This window comes from Thamnophis sirtalis, unplaced genomic scaffold (genome assembly GCF_051295495.1).
Source record: "Thamnophis sirtalis isolate CommonGarterSnake01/CBP01778 unplaced genomic scaffold, rThaSir2_p1.2 scaffold_4, whole genome shotgun sequence".
Taxonomy (NCBI): Eukaryota; Metazoa; Chordata; class Lepidosauria; order Squamata; family Natricidae; genus Thamnophis; species Thamnophis sirtalis.
This window is the reverse complement of record NW_028261384.1, coordinates 103,258,977-103,282,560: the sequence shown is the minus strand read 5'-3', so window position 1 is coordinate 103,282,560 and position 23,584 is coordinate 103,258,977. Positions and strand designations below refer to the sequence as shown.

Here is a 23,584-nt window from a genome sequence, read left to right as displayed (position 1 = left end):
TTATAACCACAGAAAAGTAAAGTGACAAAGGATCAATGGATACAAGATTAGGAGAAATAAAATAGTAGACTTACCAAAATGTTTGGATGGTACTCACATAATCCTGAAAATAAATCCAAGAACCGATACTTTTCTTCCCTGGATTCTGCCACACGGAATCTGTAGCCAGTCTTTGAAGATTTCACAGCCTCCTCTTTTTTCCTCCAGCATCATGAGATAGACATTCTTCCTTCAACCCAAACTTGTGTAGCTTTTTCTTCATCTCTTCTTCTTTATGTTCTTCTAGGATATTCATTCCCATCCTCACCTTTCTTTCCATTTGTGCCCTCTACTTATGGTTTTCTTATGCTGTTCTTTTCCTTTCTAACAAGTTCTGATGCAGCTCTTTCGGCTTCCCTGAGAACTTTGCAAATGGATTGAGCTTTCCTTCTTCTTGCTTACCTGATATTCTGAGCATGGAAGGGAAAAAATGCTTCCCCATCCAATGGGGCATCGTCTTCCCCCCCACCTGCCCAGAAAGTTGAACAAAGTTCAATAGCCCTCATTCAGAAACTGGAAAGAAGTGGGCTTCTTTGTATGAAAGGCTGCTTTATAAACAGAAGCTGGAGACATCACGCATAGCAAATATTTTGCCCTACCAAAAGAAGCCGGATAGAGAAATGCACAGTTGGCCTCCAAAACTCATGAATATTGAGCTTATAACACATACCACACACAATAAATAGAGAGGGTTCTGCATTTAGATCAAGGCTCAAATGCAAGGCCTAAAATGAGTGTTTCAATAGCTTTTCCCTTTGATGCTGCCAACATCCCTCTTTCTTCAAGGCTTCTCAGTCTTTGGTTCAAGCCATTTCATAGTGATATATCGAGCAAAACTTCATCTTGTCCCTTCTATTGCCATTGGATCTCTCATCCTGCCAGCCAGAGGGAGTATTTGCCGGTTCTCCTAACTACTCAAAATTTCTGCTACCAGTTCGCCAGAACCAGTCAGAACCGGCTGAATACCGCCTCTGCTCCAAAGGCAGCTGCCTCTACGGTGGCTGGGAAATGTCGGACGGCCCTGGCTCTACCTCTTTGATACAGGACATCCATCAGAGTCTTCCCCAGACTCCAGAACTCACTCAAGTTCCTCCCCAAACTTCTCATCATCTGAGTCTGCAGCAGCCAACTCTGCGCAGTGGGAGGCCACAACACTAGTGCCCCAAAAAACTATTATCATGTGCCTCAATGATTACCATCCAGTTGTACTCACTTCCATTAGGATGAAGTGTTTTGAGAAACTGGTAAAGGACTATATGGTTTCATACCTTCCCTGTACACTTGACTCATTGCAATTTGCCTATTGGAAGAACTGTTCTATAGGTGCACTTTCCTGTGTGCTTCATCTTGGCTTGGCACACCTGGAGGAGAAGAATACTCATGTGTGAATGCTGATGGTTTAGTTTGACGTTCAACACAATAATTCCTCAGCATTTGGTGAACAAACTTGGCCTCTTTATTGATAGGCCCCAGTTTTTGTGAGCTGGAAGAAAAGTTTCCAACTCCATTTCTTTGAGTACGGGTTCCCCACAGGACTGTCTAACCCTAACCTGATTCTAAATGTTAATAAAAACAAAGGAGGTCATTGTAGATCTTAGAGCGAGCCAGCATAATCATACTCCACTCAATATCAAGTATGAAACCGTAGAGGTGATTAACAGTATTACATATCTGGGAGTGCAGATAACTAACAATTTAAACTGGTCTCTCCACATGTCATCCTTAGTGAAGCATGCAAACCAGTGTCTGCATTTACTGCGTTGGGTGAGGAGAGAACGTCTTTCTCCTTCTGTCCTGGCAACTTTTTATAGAAGCACGATTGAGAGTATTTTAACAAACTCCATCACTGTTTGGTTTGGTGGCTGAAAATCTTCCAATGATGCTATGTTGATATTTTTTCTTCTTCAGTTTTTCCAGACATTATTTCAATGTGATGGATACTTTTTAAAAGAAGGGAATTTCAATAAGATTCTAACTGGTAGAGCATGAAGTACTTACACTTAGTCTTCTTCCAAAGTCTTCCTTTATCCCAGTGATACTGCCTGGGCCAATTCACATTCATGTCAGCTCCTGCTCCAGAGGAAAGGTTGCCAAGGCCATTCTTCTGGAGATCCAGGTGCTCAGCTTTCCTTTCGCAGAAACTCTCAGCTTCACGTTTCGTGGCTTGTGAAATTTTCCTCCTCCATCTAAAGTCCAGGAATTATAATGTTTTGGTTTTTTTTTTCTCCTTAGGAATTGATGACTCCTTCCAGTGGTGGGTTTCAAATTTTTTTAGAACCTCTTCTGTAGGTGTGGCTTGCTTTGTGGGTGTGGCTTGCCAGCCATGTGACCAAGTGGGAGTGGCTTGCCAGCCATGTGACTGGGTTGGCATGGCCAACTTGTAAAATGTGGTGAAACTCACTTAACAACACTCTTGCTTAGCAACCAAAATGTTGTCTCAGAAACTCTGGCATTTGAAGCATGCAAGTCTTAAAGCTGTCAAGTTACAAGACCCTTGCACCCCTAACCCTTTAGAAAAAAAACTTGACAGCTTTAAGACTTGTGGACTTCAACTCCCAGAACTCCTCCTCTTGTTCTTCATCTTGATGATATGTGGACAGGTGGGGGGAGGGACCTGGAACCAGTTCTAAACGGCACTGTAGATTTCTGGAACCTCTTCTATAGAAGAGGTTAGAACTGGCAGGAACCCATCCCTGGCTCCTTCCCCCTACAGTTATCTCTCCTCCCCCTCCCCCCTGCCCTGCCCCACCTCGCCCCCACTTCATTTATTGCAAAATAAAACACAGCAAGGAAACAAAGATGGCAAAAGACAAGATGTGGGCTGTTGAACCCATTTTTCTGCTACTCAGTTGACCAATTTTACTTCAAATCTTCAGGGAACAGGGTCCAAAGACATTCAAGCAATAGCATGAAAATGCAAGAGAATAAAGAAGAGGTCAGAACAATGTCTTTGGAGAAGTGCCATTGGCGGGATGCTTTTTATTATATCATCATCTTTCTAAAAAGGTAAAGGTTTCCATTCAATTGTGTCTGACTCTAGGACACAATGCTCATTTCCATTTCTTGGCGGAGAGAGCCAGCATTGCCCAAAGACAATTTATGTGGTCATTTTGTCAGTATGACTATATGCCAAGGTGCATGGAACACTGTTACCTTCCCATCATAGTGGTACCTATTTACCTACTTGCATTTGCATGCTTTCAAACAGTTAGGTAGGCAGGAACTGGAGCATGTAGCAGGATCTCACCCTGTTACACTGAACCTGGGCCTCAAACCTGGGCTCTCACCAGCTGATAGGTTCAGCATCTTTAACCACTGAACCATTGTACCCCCACCATCTTTCTGGAGACCAGCACATGCTTCAGTTAAATTATGTAACTTCTCTCCATAATTTTTTTCCTCTCCTTTTTCTCTCCTTTCAAACCTTATTTGTATCTATCCATGGTGCAAACATATTCCGACAATATCTCAGCCTCTGAAGCCAAGAAATGAACTCTGATGGCGCCTATGAAGGCAAAACGGGGGTCTGGGGGCACTGTGCACATCAATCTGGAGCTTGTTTATTGGCTGCAGAACCCTTTCCTGGGGGCCTCTGACAGCGAAACAGAGGCCAGCGGCGACATGTGCAAACAGTGGCAAGCAATCACAGAAGTGGGATGGCAAGGTGAGGCAGGTGAGGCAGGTGTCGAGGTGTGCGAAGCCTGGCTGCAAATCTCCTAAGGTAAGCAGCTCCACCACCCGCATCCCCACCCTAACTTGCTTTTACCCATGTGCCTCGCCCCACCCTGTGCAACCAGGTGCAACAGAGTGGGCAGGATCTTAACTGGGGCTTATTTTGGAGGTAAGGTTTATATTGAGCAACCTTGTAAAAATCAAGCTAGGGCTTATTTTTAGGTAGGTCTTGTTTTGGGGAAAACACAAATTTCCTCATTGACTTTGCTTATCAGAAGGTTGTAAAAGGTGATCCCCGGACCCGGGAGACTGCAACCGCCATAACTGTGATTCAGTTGTCAAGCATCCGAATGTAAATTCCATGACCATGGAGATGCTGCAATGGTCATAAGTGTGGGAAATGGTCATAAGTCACTTTTTTCAGTGCCGTTGTAACCTCAAACAGTCACTAAGTGAACTGTTGTAAGTCGAGGACTACCTGAAATATTGTAGCATTGATTCCCTTTGCTTTCATTTTGGGTTTTTTTTCTTGCAACATGTTCTAAGTGGCCATTAAGATCAAAAGTGTCAATCCTCTTAAAGAAATTAAGATGCAGCTCAGTTCCATTAAGATCAAAAGTGCATGCAAAGACTTGAAGGTGTGCTGTATTGGTGATGCAACTTCAAAGGCACTGATTTTTTTGCATTTTTTAATCTTATTAATCACTAGTGACATTAGGAGAACAGATGTTTAGAAAATACATCCTAGCAGGGGAAGAATTCTGACAAAGGGCAGGATGATAGTGAGAATGATGATGAAGTCACTGTCTTTTAATTTTATTTGTCCAAATATTTCCAACCAGCTCGTCTAATATGTTTTGATCATTGCGACTGGCTTATATAATTTGTCTCATTCCATGAATCTAACTACAATACATAAGAAGACTATGTTGCACAAATCATTTTTAAGTCATACATGTGCACAAGAGGAACTAGTTAGAAATCTGCATGGATATACTATTGGATAGGCTGCTAGTAATGTTGATATACCATATTTTTCAGAGAATAAGACGCACCGGAGTATAAGACACAGCAAAGTTTTGAAGAGAAAAATTAAAAATAAAAAGTTTTTGCAGTCTGCAAACCTATCAAAAACGGCCTGTTTTTTGCAAAAATTGGCTCTCCCCCCCCCCAAAAAAAATAGCCCTTAGGAGGCTTATAGAGTGCTCTGGAGGGGAAAAGGCAAAAATGAGCAAAAAACGGCCTGTTTTTCATGAAAATAGCCCCTCCTTTTTTTCCAAAAAAAGGGCATGACTAGCCCTTAGGAGGCTCGTAGAGTGCTCCTGGGGGGGGGGTGATGAGCAAAAAACGGCTCCTTTTTCACGAAAATGGGCCTGTTGTTTGTCAAAAAAAAAAAAGATGCACCCAAATTTTCAGCCTCTCTTTTGAGGGGAAAAAGGTGTGTCTTATGCTCCAAAAAATACGGTAAATAAAATTGGATTCTCAAGCTTTTTTATATATACAAAATGGGTTAAGAATTCAATGCTTTCTTCCCAAGGGCAATTAATCCAAATAATGCCAGACATCAAACTTTTTACTGAATGTGGAAAGGGACATTTAATAATTTAACAATGATATAAATACAAATGCTAAATGCTGCTGAAATATCACATCTACCCATGGAACCATTCTATTTTGTCTCCCACTTCCCACTGAACAGTTGGATAAGTGAAGAACACTCAGACTGGAAGAACATCTGCAGCAGCTCAAATTTATTTATGATGTGTGTATGTGATCACCTTTTGTGAGCTCCTGACAAGCAAAGTCAATGGGGAAGCCAGATTCACTTAACACCATGTCACTAACTTAACAACTTATAGACCTTGAGGTATGACCACAATTGGAACCAGAATTTCTGTTGCTAAGAAAGATAGTTATTAACTTTACGACCTTTTTTTGCCCTTGTTGTTAAGCAAATCACTGCAGTTAAGTGAATCAAGCGATCGCCATGTGGTGATCATAACTATGGGAACCATTTCTAAGTCATTTTTTTCAGTGGAGCTGTGACTTCGAACAGTGACTAAATGAAAGGTTGTAAATTGAAGACTTCCCAGTACTCATTTTTGCAGTGAGAAAGCAATTGTTCTGAACATTCAAAAAGCATGTTGCTCCAATGATGTCCTTGATAGTAACCAGTAAGCATAAATAACAAACCTACAGTATGTCTAAAGGTCTGAAATGAGCTATGGGAACGTATACCCATTAAGCTGAGCCTTTGAAGACTGAAGTGCAGCTGTTATCTTGACTACTGTATTTCTTGCTTAGGTGTACAGAGCAAACTTTAGTAAACTTCTGTATAATATTTTCCCTTCAGGTGAAATAATATTTCAATATATCTTCCAAACATATCATGGCTCATAGAAAAGGAATGGGTAGTATATAACATCAACATTTGTTGAAAATAGCAAAGATTACTACATATAAGAGCATGCTTCTGCTCACTTTGTTATATGGAAGCTAAATTTGGTATCTCGGGAAAGGGTTACCTAAGAAATACACACTGTGAAACAAAAAGAGGTAGGGTCAAGGATAACTAGATGATGAGCAATCATGAATTGCATATAAAAATGAGATATCACAATGAAACTAATAGTATCAATATGGGGTGATTTGCTTATGCAGAGAGAAAGAATAAGATGCAAAAGAAATGAGTGAATGGAGTGAGAGACAGTAGAATAATTACAAGTGGCTTAATAAGACTTGATTAGCCGCAGTGGCACAGCAGTTAGAGTGCAGTACTGCAGGCTACTTCTGCTGACTACTAGCTGCCTGCAATTTGGCAGTTCAAATCCCACCAGACTCAACGTTGACTAAGCCTTCCATCCTTCCGAAGTCTATAAGTGAGGATCCATATTGTTGAGGGCAATATGCTGATTCTGTAAATCACTTAGAGAGGGCTGTAAAGCACTGTGAAGTGGTATATAAATCTAAGTGCTATTGCTATTGCTATTAGACTCCTGAAAAGAGAAAGGAAAGAAGATTCAAGAACAAAAGATAGTACATGAATCAGTATGATGTCATGGTGGAAGTAAGGATAATATGCATGGATATTTTTTTTTATTTAAATCATTTTATACTAATCCCAACTAAAAGATCTCAAAGTGATTTATAATTTGTAAAAAATAGTTCCCAAGGATAGGAAAAAAAGAGTTACAATGAATCCTTATTTCCATTAAATTTAGTTCTCTCTTTTCTTGTCTCATGTCTTTTTTTTTTTTTTTTTTGCATGGTACTTCTTGTTTTCTGTATTTTGTACACTGCTGTTTATTCAAAACGGTATAATGTGATGGTTATGTATGTGTGAATATAAATATTATTTATAAAGAAACCCAGGTTTTGCCAATTTATTCACTGAGGAAAGCAAAATACAGGAAAAAGAGTTTATCATTTATCATGCCAAGTTACAAGAGGAGAGGAAAATTGTGTATTCTGTATCATATCAAACACATATTAACTCTGACTGCTTTTGGCAAGAAGTTCAGAAAATATAGTTGTGTGGAAGGCTGGGCATCTCCAACACAGAGGATTATTATACTAACCTTAAATATATCCCATCCATTGAATATGTAGAAACAAAAGGACTCAAAACCCACCCTACAAACTTAGACCAAGAATTACCGAACAAACACACGTCATTCATTTCCAAGCTTCACTATTATCAACATAAAACACTGCAATAAACTCAGATCTCTCATGCCAAGGTTTGTCAACAGTTGTCTCAATCCTGAGAAACATCTTTGATGGAAAAACCCTTCTCAGTGAAAATGGCCTGTTGAGAAAAAACAATAACAACCCATAGTTTAAAATGCAACTTGATAATACTAAGTTTCCTCTTTTTTTTATCTAGGGGAAGGGGAGAGTGATAGAATTGCTACATATAGATTTTGCATTATGCTATCTGGTTTCTTTGCCTAGAATCACACCTGTACCCCTTCTGTCCACTCAAATGGCTGGAGTTATGGGCAGGCAGATTCAAAGAGATGATACAAACCTGATCATTTATTCATTGTTGAGCCAAGATGAGAGGCACCTGGGCACTGTCATAGCGGTTATTTTGCATGGGATTTGTTTTCTCGCCTGTGCGGATATTAAACATGGGCAAAGTAGAGAGGGGACGGGGCACATCCCGAGTACCAGCCATCTCCCTCAGTTCCTCTGTATTGTCATGGATTGTGTGATGATGCACCATTTGGATGCTGCAGGAGAAGAAATAAATGGAACTAAATCAAATCAAATAACTGCATCACGGTCATTAACCAGCAAGAAAGAAAGAAAAGAAAAAAATAGTTTTCAAATTAACCAGGACATCCAAAACTAAACGAACCATACACAGAAAAACATGCTTCATTCTTATTAGTTAAAACTAACCTAAAATGTAGAATTATAGAGCTCCAGACAAATCTGAGGAAGATACAATACAGACCATGGCGTTAAAAAAAAAAAGACCAGTGGATCATAGGGAAGCAAAACTGCTCTCTACTCAAACAAGTTCAAATGCTCTTAATTATTCCCTGTCTAGTTTTGTATACCTGGAAATTAGTATTATAGGTAATCCTCGATTTAATACTACAAGGGAGCCCAAAATTAATTTTGCTAAGTAAGGTAGTTGTTAAGTGAGTTTTGCCACATTTTATGACCTTTTTCCCACAGTTATGTGAATCGCTGCAGTCGTTAAGTTAGTAACATAAATTAATATTGTTAAGTGAATCCGTCTTTCCCTCACTGACTTTGCTTGTCAGAAGATCACAAATGATCTTCTGACACTTGGACTCTGCAACCGTCATAAATATGAGTCAGTCGCCAAGTGTCTGAGTTTTTATCATGTGACCATGGGGGTGCTGCAATGGTCATAAGTGTGAAAAACTGTTATAAGTCAGTGCCATTGTAACTTTGGACAGTCACTAAATGAATGGTTGTAAGTTATGGACTACATGTAATTTCAGAAAATAAGAATTGCTTTTACTGCTAGTCATTATATCCCATTACTACTACTCAGGAATGGGGCAATTAAAAGTGTTTTGGAATGCTGTGGAAACTGGCAGTACAAAGAACATGTTCAATAGTTTCCTGCTGTCCTGAGTCACAAAGGCATACTCATAAAGAGTAATGCTATCTTTTTGTATCTTCCAGATAGTACTGTAGGTAAGATATTGCATCGGACTAAGACAAAGGACCTCCTCTGGTGGAGCGTATCAAGGTGTGTGACTGGTGCCAAGATACATATCTGACTATCCATCATGGGAAGCTGAATAGTACTACCCACATTTGATGGCTGCAGGTATATATTGATTTCTACTTGTATAATAAAAGAATAGCATCTTAAATGGGTCCCTTAAATCAGGCCAACTTGTAGAGCTTATGTATTGGAATGGGTCCAAGAGTAGCTTTATAAACTATGCAATTGTATTTGGAAATTTTTAGCTTCTTGGCTCTATTATAAAGTTTTTTCCTCATCCCAAAGTTGATAGTGGTCATTTCCCACTTATTCTATGCTTGAGATGTCCACAGACATTTCAGTACCCAAACTAGGTGACATCATCAGTGCTAGTAAGAAGTGGGGTTTGTTCTCAGTTTATATTCTAATAGTTTTCCTTGTCTGTGTTGGTGGGGGCGGTCTTGGAGTTTCTTTGGTTGGACATTTTACTTCCGGCTTGCTTGGTCTAATGTTAATCTTGGAGTTCATCTATGCTCATCTGGATGCTGATTGTTAGTTTGATCTGGGGCTGCTGAGTCTTTTGATGTACCTAGAATGTTTTGAAGGGCTTGAGTTCATTTGTGTGCTACTCTGATTCCATGCAATTGTAGAAGCCTATAGGTGGCTTCTGAAATGCTCTTTATGTATGGCAGTGTTATTCTTTTTATGGTTTAGAATCCCATGGAATCAGTATAGCACGCAAGCCAACTAAAGGCCTTCAAAATATTCTAAATAAATCAAAAGACCCAGCAGTCTCAGAAGACAAAACAGGAATCATCTACAACGTAGAGTGTAACAACCGCAAAAGCCACTTCCGAGGGCAAACAAGCAGAAGATTGGCAGAACACATCCATGAACACCAAACAGCAGCCAGAAGACATGTTAAAACTCTTTAACTTCACAACATATGGACAGATTTAACCATTGTTTCAAAGTGGAAACTGTGACCATCATAGACCAAGCCAAATCCAAAAACACTAGGGAATTTCTAGAAGCCTGGCACTCTGACAAATTAATCTCAATACACACATAGACATAAACAAAATCTATATACTATGAAAAAAGAAACCAGCAAACCAAAAAGGGAGTAAAAAAAAAGACCAAGATATCTCCCCATTAACAATTAACACCCAGATGAGCTTAGATGAACTCCAAGATTAACATTAGACCAGCAATCAAGAACTAAACTATCAATCAAGGAATTGCCAAGCAAGCTGACAGTAAAATGCCCAACCAAAGAAACTCTGAGACCATCCCTACCAACATACACAAGGAAAATTATTAGAATATAAACTGAGAACAAACCCCACTTCTTACCAGCACTGATGATGTCACCTAGTACTGAAACAATCAAGTTTAGAGAGCACCAAGGACCTCTCAAGCATTGAATAAATGGGAAATGATCACAATCAACTTTGGTGGGGGGGGGGAGGTTTGTCAAACTTTAAAAGAATCATAGTTTATATGGTTACTCTTGGATCCATTCCAATGCATAAGCTCTGCCATTTAAGATGGAAAGATTCAGCCTGTTAGTTCTTTGGGCCAGGCATAAGCCTGCAAAGTTTGCTTTTGGATCCTTTATTTTCCATGCACGTAGGGAGAAAGTCAAATTCTAAACTAAGTTGATCAGGATTATATTGTGCATATACAGAGTTTCATCGTCAAGTCCAAGTCTAGAATCCAAATCTCCCCCTATCAATATATACACAATAGGAATGCATTAAATACATTGTTCAAGTAACATTCCACAAGCTGCTGACTGCCTATTTTCTTCTTAAAGGTGGGAAATATACCTTGACTATCACCAGAGTGCAGGATCCTAATTGAATCTCTACTGACATAGCATAGTATTCAAATGGCATAGGTTCCTGAGTTGTTATATTCATGCTGCTGGTTAACAATATACCTAGAATTCCCTTTAGGCTTGTCTCTACCTTACCTTGCTACACATTTAAGAGAGTAAGCTATATATCCCTTTAATGTCAGGGCTGTTGAAACCAGGTTTCTTGTGGCAAGATGACATCAAATGTAGTTATAAAGCTCGTGAAGGTAGCATTTCTGCATTTGGACAGCCAGTTAGTCCCACTCCAACTAATCAGAGTGACTTGGTTCTCTTGGCTCTCATGTCAGTCCTCTATACGGCCCTGAAAGCAAGCCTGACAACCAATTTTCTGATATGATATATTCTGTTTGGGGTACAGAAACCTGCTCCCTCCTTGTAGTTGCATCCCTTGAGATTCAATGTTTCCTCTCTTCTAAATCATATAAAAGCAGCTTCTGAATGTTAAATGGTCCCTTCCTCATATTTTCGTGGCTGGTAGCTTTGTCCAATCTTGACAGTGATAATGGGTTTATACAAGCTTGATTAGGAGGGACTAAGCCATTAACATCCTTTTCTTGTATTAAAGTAGAATCTAAGCCATGATCTAGGGATGGAGCTAGTAGCTTTCCTCCAAATAGGTGAGATGATGATTCATCATTATCCAGCAACTTCATTTGTGTATCAAAATCCTTATCTAGGTTTGCATTGGAGGCGCAAGAAATTCTGCCTTTGGAGAGTATATTCCTGGCTGGGTCATGATGTAGATGTAAAATTGTAAATTCACTAGAATAGTTTTCCTCTCATGGAGTTGCCTTAAGCAGTTAGGTAAAGGTAAAGGTTCCCCTCACACATGTGTGCTAGTCATTCCCGACTATAGGGAGCGGTGCTCATCTCCAAAGAACAGGCACTGTCCGAAGATGTCTTCGAGGTCATCTGCCTAGCATGACTAAACGCTGAAGGCACATGGAATGTGTTAGGGCTCTCTATCTAATCTAACCGTAACCTACCTAATTTTCCTACATAACCTACCTGACTGTAAGTGGTTAGGGTAGGGGATTATCTCTTGTCCAGGCTGTTCTCACTTAAGTCCAGCCAAGGGATAAGAGATATCAATGTTGAGGTTTGTTGGTCTAAAATCTGGAGACCATTCTGGAGATCTTTTAGTTGAGCATCATGAGTCACTATGAGAGAGGAAAGAGTAATTGCATTCTCACTGTACCAGAATAGTGGCTTCTGTGATAATTTTCTTCTGTTCTTTGCAGAAAGCTGCATCCATAAACAAATGTGGAGAATGTAGCTGAATATGAGGGGGGGGGGGGTGAATTGAGGTGTCTAAAAATTCTGGAAAGGAATTAAAGAGAAGACAAAATCTTTTAAACCCCAAAGAGCTAGGTTAAAAAATGATGCTTATCCACATCTATATGTTTGGGATGACAATCCTAATTTAGGAATAGGATTGTGCAAGATCCCTAGCAAGCAAGGCATTGAAAGGGATAGGCAACAGAACCTGGTTCTTTTGAAACACTCTGTAATGTAGGGTTTATTAAAAGTCAATGTGGGTTTATTTTTATTAGCACACCCCACATTAGTAGTTGTTATAGAGTCTGTTAATAAAAATAATACCATTCACTAGATATTATCAGAACCTACAGTAGTGGTCAAAATTGTGGAAACCTTTTTTTTTTGAGGGGGGTGTATTTTTGAGGTTTGATGGCTAATAATACCACTTTATTTTGTAGTAATACCATAAAGGTTTAAATCAATGGAAAGATACTTTAATGAAGAATGAAGTTGGTTTAGTTATCTGTATTCTATGGAAAATTATAACCAAATATAGTCAACAATAAAATCCAGAAGCAATCATTCAATCTTGGTTTCAGCTCCAGAATTAAAAGACTTAGTTCCCTTCATGGGAAGACGTTGTAAGGCCATAATTCATGGTAAAGGTTACCCAACTAAGTATTAACTGACATGGTGATAATTTTAGTATATCTCATTTTTTCTATGGTTATAATTTTTGTATATCTTGTTTTTTCTATGGGTTTCACTTTTCTTTTTATAACTGCTATTCTAATAGCAAATCCTTCATAAAAGATATTGCATTACATTCTTGATTAAATTATTTTTCCATTGATATATAATGTTATGGTACGCCAAAAAGTGGATTTATTAGCCATCAAACCTAAAAAATACACTCCACCCACACACAAAAAATTCCACCATTTTGGCCACTACTGTACATATGTTTATCAGGTTTGGATTGAATATTATTCGGAGAAGTAAAAATAACTACAACTGTAGAACCCGTGTGTAAACAAAGTTCTCCTAGTGACTTTAGAACAGTATGTATAGCATGATGGATTGGATGACTTTTCCTTTACATCCCCCCCCACCCACTTCACCTGTGTCTTGTAATTGTGGAAGGCGGAGCTACAAGGATCCTTATAAAGAGGAAGCTGATCCTTTCTTTTTCAACCCTATTGAGAGAAGAAGCAGAGTCTTCCTTTCTTGAGGTAGGAGGTCCACTTGTTCTTAAGCAAGGGAGTACTTACAACTTAGTGAGAATTACAGGTGGTAGAAGGAGTAGAATTTCTTGTTGTTTTTCAGCCTTGTCTTATTGCTTCCTCAGCATTCTTTTATACTACTGAGTGGGCTATTACTTAGTTACGTCTTTCCTTTGGTGGTCCATTCCAAAAATAATCTTGCAAGCAGCTTAATTCAACAAGCAGGTTCTCTTGCTGTTTAATATTTGATGTAATGTTAAAGTCAAAGTTAGGGCAGCTCCCTTTGCCTTCTTCTAGTAAGGTAGTCTTTGCTTCTTTGACATAAAATTTTCTCTTCATGCAAGCCATGCTCTCCTCACCACGAGTTCTAGTTCTGGCTTAGGAATAGAACTTTTTTTAAGAGAAGCAAATTATTCAATAAGTATTTAATTATAAATTGAACTTTTAATCTCACTACACTCTACAGAGCCTATAATAATAATAGAGGACTTTAGCCTGCTGTCTTGAAAGTCACCATTAATGTACTTTAGAAATAACAGGATTTGTCCTTGTGGAGTTAAAGTAGAAACTTTGATCGATATAAATTTGTAGATGTATTTGTAGTTATACTCCCAGTTTGAAACTACAATAAGTAATGAAAAATAGTCATATTAAAATGATTTGTTTTGATAATATATATAAAAATAAGAGGCTAAAAGAAATGAAGCTAAAACACAAATGAAGATTTCCCTAATAGCACAAAATTGAACTATATGGAGGTATAGGGAAATCTCCCCCTAAATTGCAATAGTGAGCACAGCCAAGCTAGGATAGTGTGTACAGCCAAGCCATAGAGGTCTATTTACTCCTATTCCAATAACTCAAAAACTGCTGCACTCCTCAAACAATTTATTCCAATTTCATTAGCTGTGTTTGACTTTGGTTACCAAATTAACCCATTTTCTTTAATAACACTGAACCATAGTCTAATTAAACAGGCTTAGTTTGCACAATATATTAAGGCTCAAAAATCCAATCTAACATTAAGCTAACCAAGTTCATCAAGACTGGCCTTTCATTATTCTTAACAAGCCAAGTTACGTAAGTCTATTACTGCAAAGCAGCAGGGGCTGGTCTAGCAATGCAACTCTCTGATCAAACGGATCAGCTGTTCTGGAACTGACCTCCTTTTTACTTCTTTCAAAAAAAATAACGCAGATTATTTTGGAGACCATGTCATTTTCCCTCCAGGATAATGGAAGCCTTTAATTTAGCCCCCAAACTGAGGTGTCTTTGTTTGCTTCTGAAAGAATATAGGGGAGATGGGACTTCCCAATTATCTTCCCCAATTGTGTTTGGTTCCTCACAGGGACAGCTAGTTGGCAAGAAGGGGGTAGCAGACTGTGGGAGGAAAGGTATCTGATCTAAACATCCTATTTTCTCCAATCTATCCTGATCCTGTTTCAAAATACACATTTTTCCCTGTTTTAATTATTGGATACTGTGGTAATATTGTCAGGAAAATACTCACATTTAATTATTATTTTAAAGATCCTGAAGGAAAAATACTTAAAAACTAAAGAGGAGGATTCAAGGATGTACCTGCACTCATGATATCATAGTGCAGAAACTCGACATCATAGAGAACCTACCTATGTTGTCTTGACAACCAGTTAGAGCTAAACACTCAAAAAGTGCTTGTGAGAGATGGATAGGATTTATTTGCCTTGCAGTTGAGCACCATCAGTTTGAGATCCTCTAAGACATACAACCATTTTAAAATATATATATATATATATATAAATGTATACATGTACTAGATATGCTTATAGAACTTAAAAGAAAAGCACTTAAGAAAAAGCATCTGTTCTAGAATCTCAAGAACCAAGGCAAGAACTGGGTGAGTGAAAAAGTGAAGCTGTGGAAGGGAAAACAGAATCCTCAGACCTAAGAAATTTGCAAATGTATGCCCATGAAGTGATAGGCATGTGTGGACAATAGAGTCCAGTAGGAGGAGGGTAGGAAAGGCAACTGAAATCTGAAAAGTATGAGGGAAGGAACTGATTTTTTTTCTCTCTCTCTTTCAAGCAGGGCAAGAGAGCTGTAAGCTGCTAAAATATCCCCCTGATCCGACAGAGAAGTGACAGAAAATCCCTTCTTGAAAAATATGATGGAGTCAAGCGCATCTCCTGAGATTCCTGCTCCAGATACATCTGATGACATAGCTGAGTCTCCAGAAACGGAAGATGCAGATGAAGGTCCAGATTCCCAAGATATTCCGGGTCCTTCCGAGTCCGCTGCTGCACCAGATCCTTTGCTGCATGGTGGCAGAAAGCGTTCCAAGAAAAGAGCCACCGCGTCTTCCAGAAGAATTGGAAGGAAGTTCACTCAAACAAGAGTTATCGGACCCAAGCCACCAACATCCAGTCTTTCCTTAATGATCTACAATGCTGTTTCTGGCTCCCAGAAGAAGTCTGGTCTTTCCGTGCAAGCTCTTAAGAAAATTGTGGCAAACATGGGCTATGACGTGACCAAAAAGAAGCACTATTTCCTGAGATCGATCAAGAATATGGTGGCAAAAGGGCAACTCTGGCAAGTAAAGGGCACTGGAGCAACCGGTTCATTCAAGATCAATCCTGACATTGGAAAGAAGAATCTATCAATCATGAAAGGAAAAGGTCCGAAGACCAAACATTCAACGAAGAATAAAAAGAAGTCTAAGAAAGGCCGAGAAACTGCCAAGAAGCAGGCGAAGGCAAATGCCAAGAAACCCTCTAAAAGAAGCAAGATGTCTTCTGTTCAGGCTTTGTCAAGCCAGGTCAAGGTGTAAGCCAACATGCCTGAGCTATCTTTCACAATGACATCAGAAGCTTTTTGACTAATAAAGCAATCACTGTATTTGAAATTCAACAATGTCTCTATCATTTCTTTGAAAAATAAAGCAAATTATAGTTATGGGAGGGAGGTTGTGGGTTATATGTGGTTATGGGGTGTGTATATATGGTTTTGGAGTGTACATAAAAACACAAGATAGTTGCCAATACTCAAATACTCCCTTTGGAAGTATTTTGATATATCTCCCACAAAACATAACACTAACCTGAGTCAATGGGATCCATCTTGGGAACTACATTAGGAACAACCTTGTTTATATGCCATGAAATGGCAATATTGTGAATGGTTACACCCACAATGCAGCTGTTTTCAAATAGTAATTTAATTCTCCTAGAGCAATTATTTCATATGAATTGTCCCATAGCATACTGTCAACTTTACAAATGTGCCAGCTAGTCCCCACCACCACTATAAAAAATATCCGTCTTGAAATATTGCATTAAAAATTATTTCTGTCCTTTTCCAATTTCTACACAACTTTTCTTCCAAAGGAAAAATAATAACACTCACTCTTTGGGAAGCAAAACCGGATCTACTTTGTAGATCATTTACATTAGCTCTGCCACATCAGACTTTCCAAAACAGCTGCCTTCCTATTCAGATGGGAATATTTCAACCAAAACATAATTTATCTGCACAGTTCTTTTAAAAAAATATTTCAAAATACTGTATATATTCGGTCAAAGTACAATTTTTTATATGCTATAAATATACAAAATATTAAAATTACAATGAAACACAGGTGGTAACTAAAGATTGGGAGGAAGAGAATTTATGGGGGTTGGCAGTGGGTGGGAACTACTATTAGTCAAACAATCACTTCCAGTGTGATATTCCTCCATTAGGGCTCCAAGCCCACTGGCAGGGCCAGGTTTTCAGGCTCTTATAGTCAATCAGGAGGGTGGGAGCAAAACTCATGGGGCAAAATGATCCAAAGGGCTGGGGCTACATCAGAGAAGGCATTTCTCATGGGCCCTGCTAGCCAGAATTTCTTGATAGGACCCATAGCATTTCTCTCTGCTGGCATGGGTGGTGCAGGCCTGTCCCATAGGTTCGGGTGGTTCCTCAAATAACCTGGACCTGTGCCATGAAGGGCTTTATTGGTAATAACCAACACCTTAAATTGCATCCCCAAGCAAACTAGCAGCCAGTGCAGCTCTCAAAGCAGTGCTGTAACATTGGCTGCTCTAGGAGCCCCAAAGACTGTGCATGACACCACACTCTGCACCAGTTGAAACTTCTGAATGTTCTTTAAGGGTAGCCTCATGTACTCCTTCCTTCCATCCATCCATCCTTCCTTCCTTTTCTTCCTTCTTTCCTCCCTTTCTTTCTTTCTCTTTCTTTCTTTTTCTTTCTTTATCATGTCTAGTATTTACCATACAATATATAAAGGAAAAAAAATTATCATAGTGTACACACACACACACACAAACATTCAAGCAAATAAAACCATTCTTAACATTTCTCCAAGTTTACAATCCAACAGGATTAAGCATGTCTTTCATTTCTACATTACTTATAAGCAGCACATGTTCATAATATAAAAGGATAGAACACATTCAGAGTTTTCTATAGGTTTGCCCCATGTTACCTTATTTGTCATTACTCTTCCCTTTTCAAATAATAGGGACAATAGACATTTGAATTATGGTGCTTTATTTTCTTTTTCCTTACACACAGCTTCAGCTATGGAAACTTCATGTCGTCACTGACTTCTCACTACAACAATTGGGTGGATCAGATTGTTCAGGCTTGGCCTTTTCTTTCTTTGACCTTCTCCTCTTCCTCTTCCTCTTCCTTTGCTTGGCAAGTTTCTTTTTGTTAAGGATAGCTATTGCCTTTCTCTTCCTCCTCCTCCTCCTCCTGCTTTTTCTCTTTCTTATTCTCAATACTTTCAACATTATTTTACTAATCCCATAGGAGCCTGTCAGTCCATGCCCAGTCAACTTCCTCAACAATCCTTTGGCCACTAAGGCCCTCAAGACTTTCTTGAAATGGTTCGTCCGCTTCTCCAGGCTGTAGCCAGTGGCTGCAACACTCTTCTTGAGGGCTTGCAGGGAGACACCACTGCGTTTCTCAGTGGAAGCCACCACTTGGAAGATGAGTTTGGAGACACCACGCTTTGGCAGAAGGAATTTCCAGGGAAAAGAAGGCTTGCTTCTATCTTTTGACTTGTGACTAGATATGGTTTTCATGTGCAGGCCTGAAGAAGAGGGTTGAGGTTCATCAAAGTCATTATTTAAAAGTAGGTTTGGTGCAAAGATGTTGGCTGATATTGGTTCAGGAATGCTTTCTTCTGAAGATTCAGCATTAGTCAAAGAAAAAGTCATCTGTTTTTCACTTATGGTGCCCATTTTCTTCTCAAACTTGGCTTGGCCTGTTCTTTCCTCAACATGACCCCACGTTTCAAGGTGGCTTAGCTCACTTCGTGCCTTCCTATTAGTAGAGGTTCCCTCCTGAGTGCCACGTTAGTTTACTCTGATGGTTCTTCCAGGAATCCCCAAGACTGACCGGCTGCCACAGAAAGTAAGATGTTGGTTGGGATTCCTGTGCAAGGCCATCCCACTTTGCCACAGTTATGAGAGCAGTGGAGGAAGTGCTTGAAACTATTGAAGTGTTGCCGTGGGAACAGCTTGGTAGATTGTGGTATCACAGTTACTCTGTGATGCCTTCCTCTCTCTGTGTTATGTGTCTCTATGTGTGTCTCCTGGCTAATGGTTTAGCCAGGGGTGTCAAACTCACAGCCCGCAGGCCAGACGCATCACCGATGCATATTCAGCCAGTTCAGACTGGTTCTTGTAAACCGGTAGTGAAAATTTTGAGTAGTTTGGAGAAACTGCAAATACCATCTCTGGCTGGCACCACCCCTCCCCACCCCTCCCCTTCCAGGAGTCCTCCTGTGGCCCGCTTTTGCTCCTAGGAGGCTGCAGGGAGACCCACTAAGTCCAAAATGGGACACCAGGAGTGCAGCACGGCCCCCCTGCAGCCATTTTTGCTCTAAGGCTAAGGCACCCAATCTATCTATTCTCTGCGTCCCAGCCTCCCACCTGATCAGTGTGGTCAGTCTATTACTGCCTCCCAACCTGCCAGCTGATCGGCTGGGTCTTCTTTTGTTGCCCTGCATAGGAGAATGGAGCTGGAAAGCAGGTTAGTGGGGTGGGGAGGGAATGGGGATTTTGCAGTATCCTTACCCTGCCATGTACACCAAACCACAGAAACAGGAGTGGGTTCCTGCCAGTTCTAACCTGTTCTATAGAACAGGTTCCACAAATCTACAGTGCCATTTAGAACTGGTTCCAGCTCTCTCCCCTCCCCCCGCCCGTCTGCACATCATCAAAATGAAGAACAAGAGGAGGAATTCTGGGAGTTGAAGTCCACAAGTCTTAGAGCTGTCAAGTTTGAATACCCTTATGGTTTTTTTCTAAAGGGTTAGGGGTTCAAGGGTCTTGTAACTTGACAGCTTTAAGACTTGCACACTTCAATGCCAGAGTTCCTGAGCCAACATGACTGGAGGAGGAATTCTGGGAGTTGAAGTCCACAAGTCTTAAAGCTGTCAAGTTTCAACACCCCTGGGTTTTTTTTTCTAAAGGGTTAGGGGTGCAAGGGTCTTGTAACTTGACAGCTTTAAGACTTGCATGCTTCAAATGCCAGAGTTTCTGAGCCAACATTTTGATTGCTAAGCAAGAGCGTTGTTAAGTGAGTTTCACCACATTTTACAAGTTGATCACGCCCACCCAGACATATGGCTGGCAATCCACTCCCACAAAGCAGGGCACACGTACAGAAGAGGTTCTAAAAAAAATTGAAACCCACCACTGCACAGAACCAGTAAAAAGTTTTGAATCCCACCACTAGATATGCCACGTGACGACATGACGTTACGAGTTTGAAATCCATAGTTTAGACTGACTCTATGGATTAGACCATATGGACTATCATAAACTAGACCATATGCTTTAACTTTAAGGGAAAAAATTGGTTACCTCCCTATTAAGCAAATATAGTAGAAGGCACAAATTCACAAAGTTTAGCTAGAATGAAAGGAGATTTTGAAAATGCAAACACACTGGAGGTTGTAAGGGAAATGGTGACAATTGAACAAGACAAATGATTGATAGATTTTTACATTCAAGTATATATAAAAGCAAAGACAGAAAGAAAGCAACTTACTCTGAGGTGCTCAGATCCCTCTTGTATCTACAATTCAAAGAAACAGAGAAAAAGCAATTAGAAAAAAAGCAAATTTTTATTTTTCAGTAATATATTTTTGAGAATTGCAAGCATCCCCTTATGAGAGACAGTCTGGCATAGTGGTTTAAATCTCTATGGTAAGAACCAGGAAATGGCGGGTTGTTGTCCTACCTCACATATAAAACCAGCTGGATGACTCTGGTCACCCAGTCACTCTCTCTCAATCTTAGGAAGAAGGTGAGGATCAACCACTTCAAAAATCTTACAAAGAAAAATGCAGGGAGTAGCCTAGATAGTCACCAGGCATCCAAAATTACGTGGAAGCCCAACTTCTTAGGCCCCACCAACCATCTTCATATTCTCAGTTTACTCCCACACCCAATAAGAGAAACACAGCTTATTAAGCTATTGTTATGTTTTGAAAAATGCTCCTAGACTTAATCCGTCCATAATAAGAAATTGTTTCAAAAGAGAAAAGAATTTGAGAATATTTCATGAGCAGATAATTAACATTTCTTTAGTTGCAAAATGATTCAGTTCTCTCTGCAACCAACTTTAGTGCTTCTGGCTTTTTAGGCATTAATTAAGCCTCAGCGGGAGACAATTTCCCACTGGATCTTTCCAAAATAAATGCTACTGTTATTAATAAGGGGACTAATATGCTCGATAAATTGTTGGAGAACTCCTTCCTTGATTACGCCACTGATTACCAGGATCAATTCAGTTGAGGAAAGTACCCTCTTCCTCCATGGGTATCCTTTCCAAAGCTGTTTACTATGGAGAGGAGAACTGTCCCAGATAGGAGAGACCGTCTCTTTAAATTGCAGGTAGTCCTCGACTTACAACCATTCATTTACCGACAATTCGAAGTTACAACTGCACTGAAAAAAGTGATTTATGAATGTTTGTCACATGACCATTGCAGCATTCTCATGGTCACATGATCAAAATTTGAACACTTAGAAAACGGTTCATATTTATGACGGTGGCAGTGTCCAAGGGTCATGTGATCCTTTTTTACAACCTTCTGACATGCAAAGTCGATGCCAGATCCACTAAACAAAAGTGTCACTACTTAACAATTAAAGTGATTCACTTAACAACTGGGCAAGAAAAATGATAAAATGGGACAAAATTCACTTAACCACTGTCTCACTTAGCAAAAGAAATTTTGGGCTCAATTGTGGTCTTAACTTATGGCCACAAGTGAGCCCAAAATTTCTTTTGCTAAGTGAGAAAAAGTGATATAAGTATTTTTATTTCTACATATAATTCAGTCCTAACAGAGGCTGGACAGACATTTATCTTTAATGTTTTAATGTGACTCCTACCCAGAATGAAGAGTTGGAATTGGTATTTTCTAATTTATTTTACAGATAGTCCTTGACTTATGACTGCAAAATTTCTGGCACTAAACAAGGCAGTTGTTACGTGAATTTTTGCTCCATTTTATGATCTTACTGCCAGAGTTGTTAAGTGAATCATTGCAGTTGTTAAGTTAGTAACAAGTGAATGTGGCTTCCCCACTGATTTTGCTCGTCAGAAGCTTACAAAAGATAATCACATGGCCTTGGCACACATCAATGGTCATTTTGATCACATGACCATGGGGATGCTGCAATGGTCATAAGTGTGAAAACCGTGTCACTGAGTCACTTTTTTCAGTGCCATTATAGTTTCGAACAATCACTAGATTAATTATTGGAAGTCAAGGACTACCTGTACTATGATTTTAAATTTCTGATTTGTGCTCCTGGGAAATATTATTAGGCTGGATTATATATCTTGATAGTTGCAGTGTGGTATCAAATGGAGAGACTTACCTTCTTCCTGAAAAACAACCAGAGGTGGTATTCATCTGGTTCTCTCTGGTTCGCGCGAACCAGTAGTGGAAGCGGTGTGAGGCCCCTCCCCCTCCAACGTAATGCACAAGCACTGAATATGCACAGGAAGTGGAGCACATGCGCAGATGCGGTGCGTGCAAGCAAAGCACATGCACAGGTGCTTCCATTTGCGAACTGGTAGGGAAGATAAGTGAATCCCACCGCTGAATGCAAACCAACATACTTATAAAAGAAAGAAGATGGAGAGAGGGAGGGAGAGAGGGAAGGAGGGAGAGGGAGGGAGGGAGGGAGGGAGGGAGGAAGGAAGGAGGGAAGGAAGGAAGGGAGGGAGGGAGGGAGGGAGGGAGGGAGGGAGGGTGGGTTTGGGGGAAATAGAGTGGGACTTCAATTGTGCACAGTGTCTGTCTGCATTTTTAAAACACACATACATGCAAACTCCAGGTGCCATTACTACTTCTCCCCCACTCCTTTACTTTTATTCTTCAGAAAGTCTCTTCTGAAATGTGTCCCACCACCCACCCCCTTCTGTGGGCTGAGATATCTTTTACTGAACTGGTTCTCCAGTCTGTAGCTCTTCCTGCTTTTCAAGGTCCTTTCCATGAACCGTTGCAGCCCAAACCCCAGAAAGAACAATTCAATAGGATAGATTTTATTTGATCTCTTGTAGGAAGCTTCCAGCCAGGCAAGGAGGGGGATTCAAGTGGAGAATTGACCCTGAGTTCTTGAACAGCTGCAAGAGACCTAACACTGACACCACCACCTCCCACACTTCCCAAGGTCCATGGGACCTTATCTGTTTGTTCCTGAGATAAAGCAAGCAGCCTGGGCAAAATACTATATTGGAGGCAGGATACAATTAATGTGGTTAGTTTGAAATTTACACGTGTGAACCAAGTTGCTTGCACCTTCATCCACACATGAGAGTAGTTCTTAAAGACCACCACTGAGCGACCCAACATACTTATAAAAGAAAGGAGAGGGGAGAAGGGAGGGAGGGAGAGAGAGGGGGAGGGAGGGAGGGAGGGAGAGAGGGAGGGGGGAGGGAGGGTGGGAGGGAGGGAGAGACTCTGAGTCATTCTGTATTTTGCATTCTTATTTACTTCATATGTACCCAAGTATGTTAATAAAGTCAGATAACATCCTCTAGTGGATGCATGCCCAACTTACACGCCTTCTCGTCTACAGCACATGATGTAGGCCAAGAGTAGAAAGATAAGAAAGCCCAAGAGGAATGGAAGAAGGAAAGTAAGTAAGAAATCACTGAAAAATATCCTATCAGGAGCATCATCAGGAGGATTAAATTCAGTCCCTTCTTCAAGCACACCATCTCCATAAACTAGCACCATTTCCGTATCATTCATAGTTGTAAGATCTATCTGAGGAATATAAGAAAGAAAAACGAGAA

General features: G+C 40.0%; 2 protein-coding genes across 2 annotated transcripts in view; both read right to left on the bottom strand.

The window, feature by feature from the left end:
* Positions 1 to 7,080: 7,080 nt before the first annotated feature.
* SGCA (sarcoglycan alpha) overlaps positions 7,081 to 23,584 on the bottom strand; it is a 28,922-nt gene continuing 12,418 nt past the window's right edge. Inside the window, exons 7-10 of the mRNA XM_087713629.1 lie at positions 23,347 to 23,555; positions 20,315 to 20,341; positions 7,742 to 7,946; positions 7,081 to 7,519 (exon numbers count right to left, since the gene is read on the bottom strand). Coding sequence (XP_087569755.1) covers positions 7,754 to 7,946; positions 20,315 to 20,341; positions 23,347 to 23,555 — 429 coding nt within the window. The 3' untranslated portion in view covers positions 7,081 to 7,519; positions 7,742 to 7,753. The remainder of the gene's footprint in view (positions 7,520 to 7,741; positions 7,947 to 20,314; positions 20,342 to 23,346; positions 23,556 to 23,584) is intronic.
* Positions 17,702 to 18,638, bottom strand: LOC148046010 (histone H1.1-like). Its single transcript, XM_087713630.1, has one exon. It carries the CDS (start codon positions 18,496 to 18,498, stop codon positions 17,842 to 17,844), a length of 657 nt encoding a protein of 218 aa, XP_087569756.1. The 5' UTR covers positions 18,499 to 18,638; the 3' UTR covers positions 17,702 to 17,841.

Coding starts and splice junctions, on each gene's coding strand:
- LOC148046010 (XM_087713630.1), bottom strand. CDS start 18,498: ATGGGCACCATAAGTGAAAAACAGATGACTTTTTCTTTGACTAATGCT.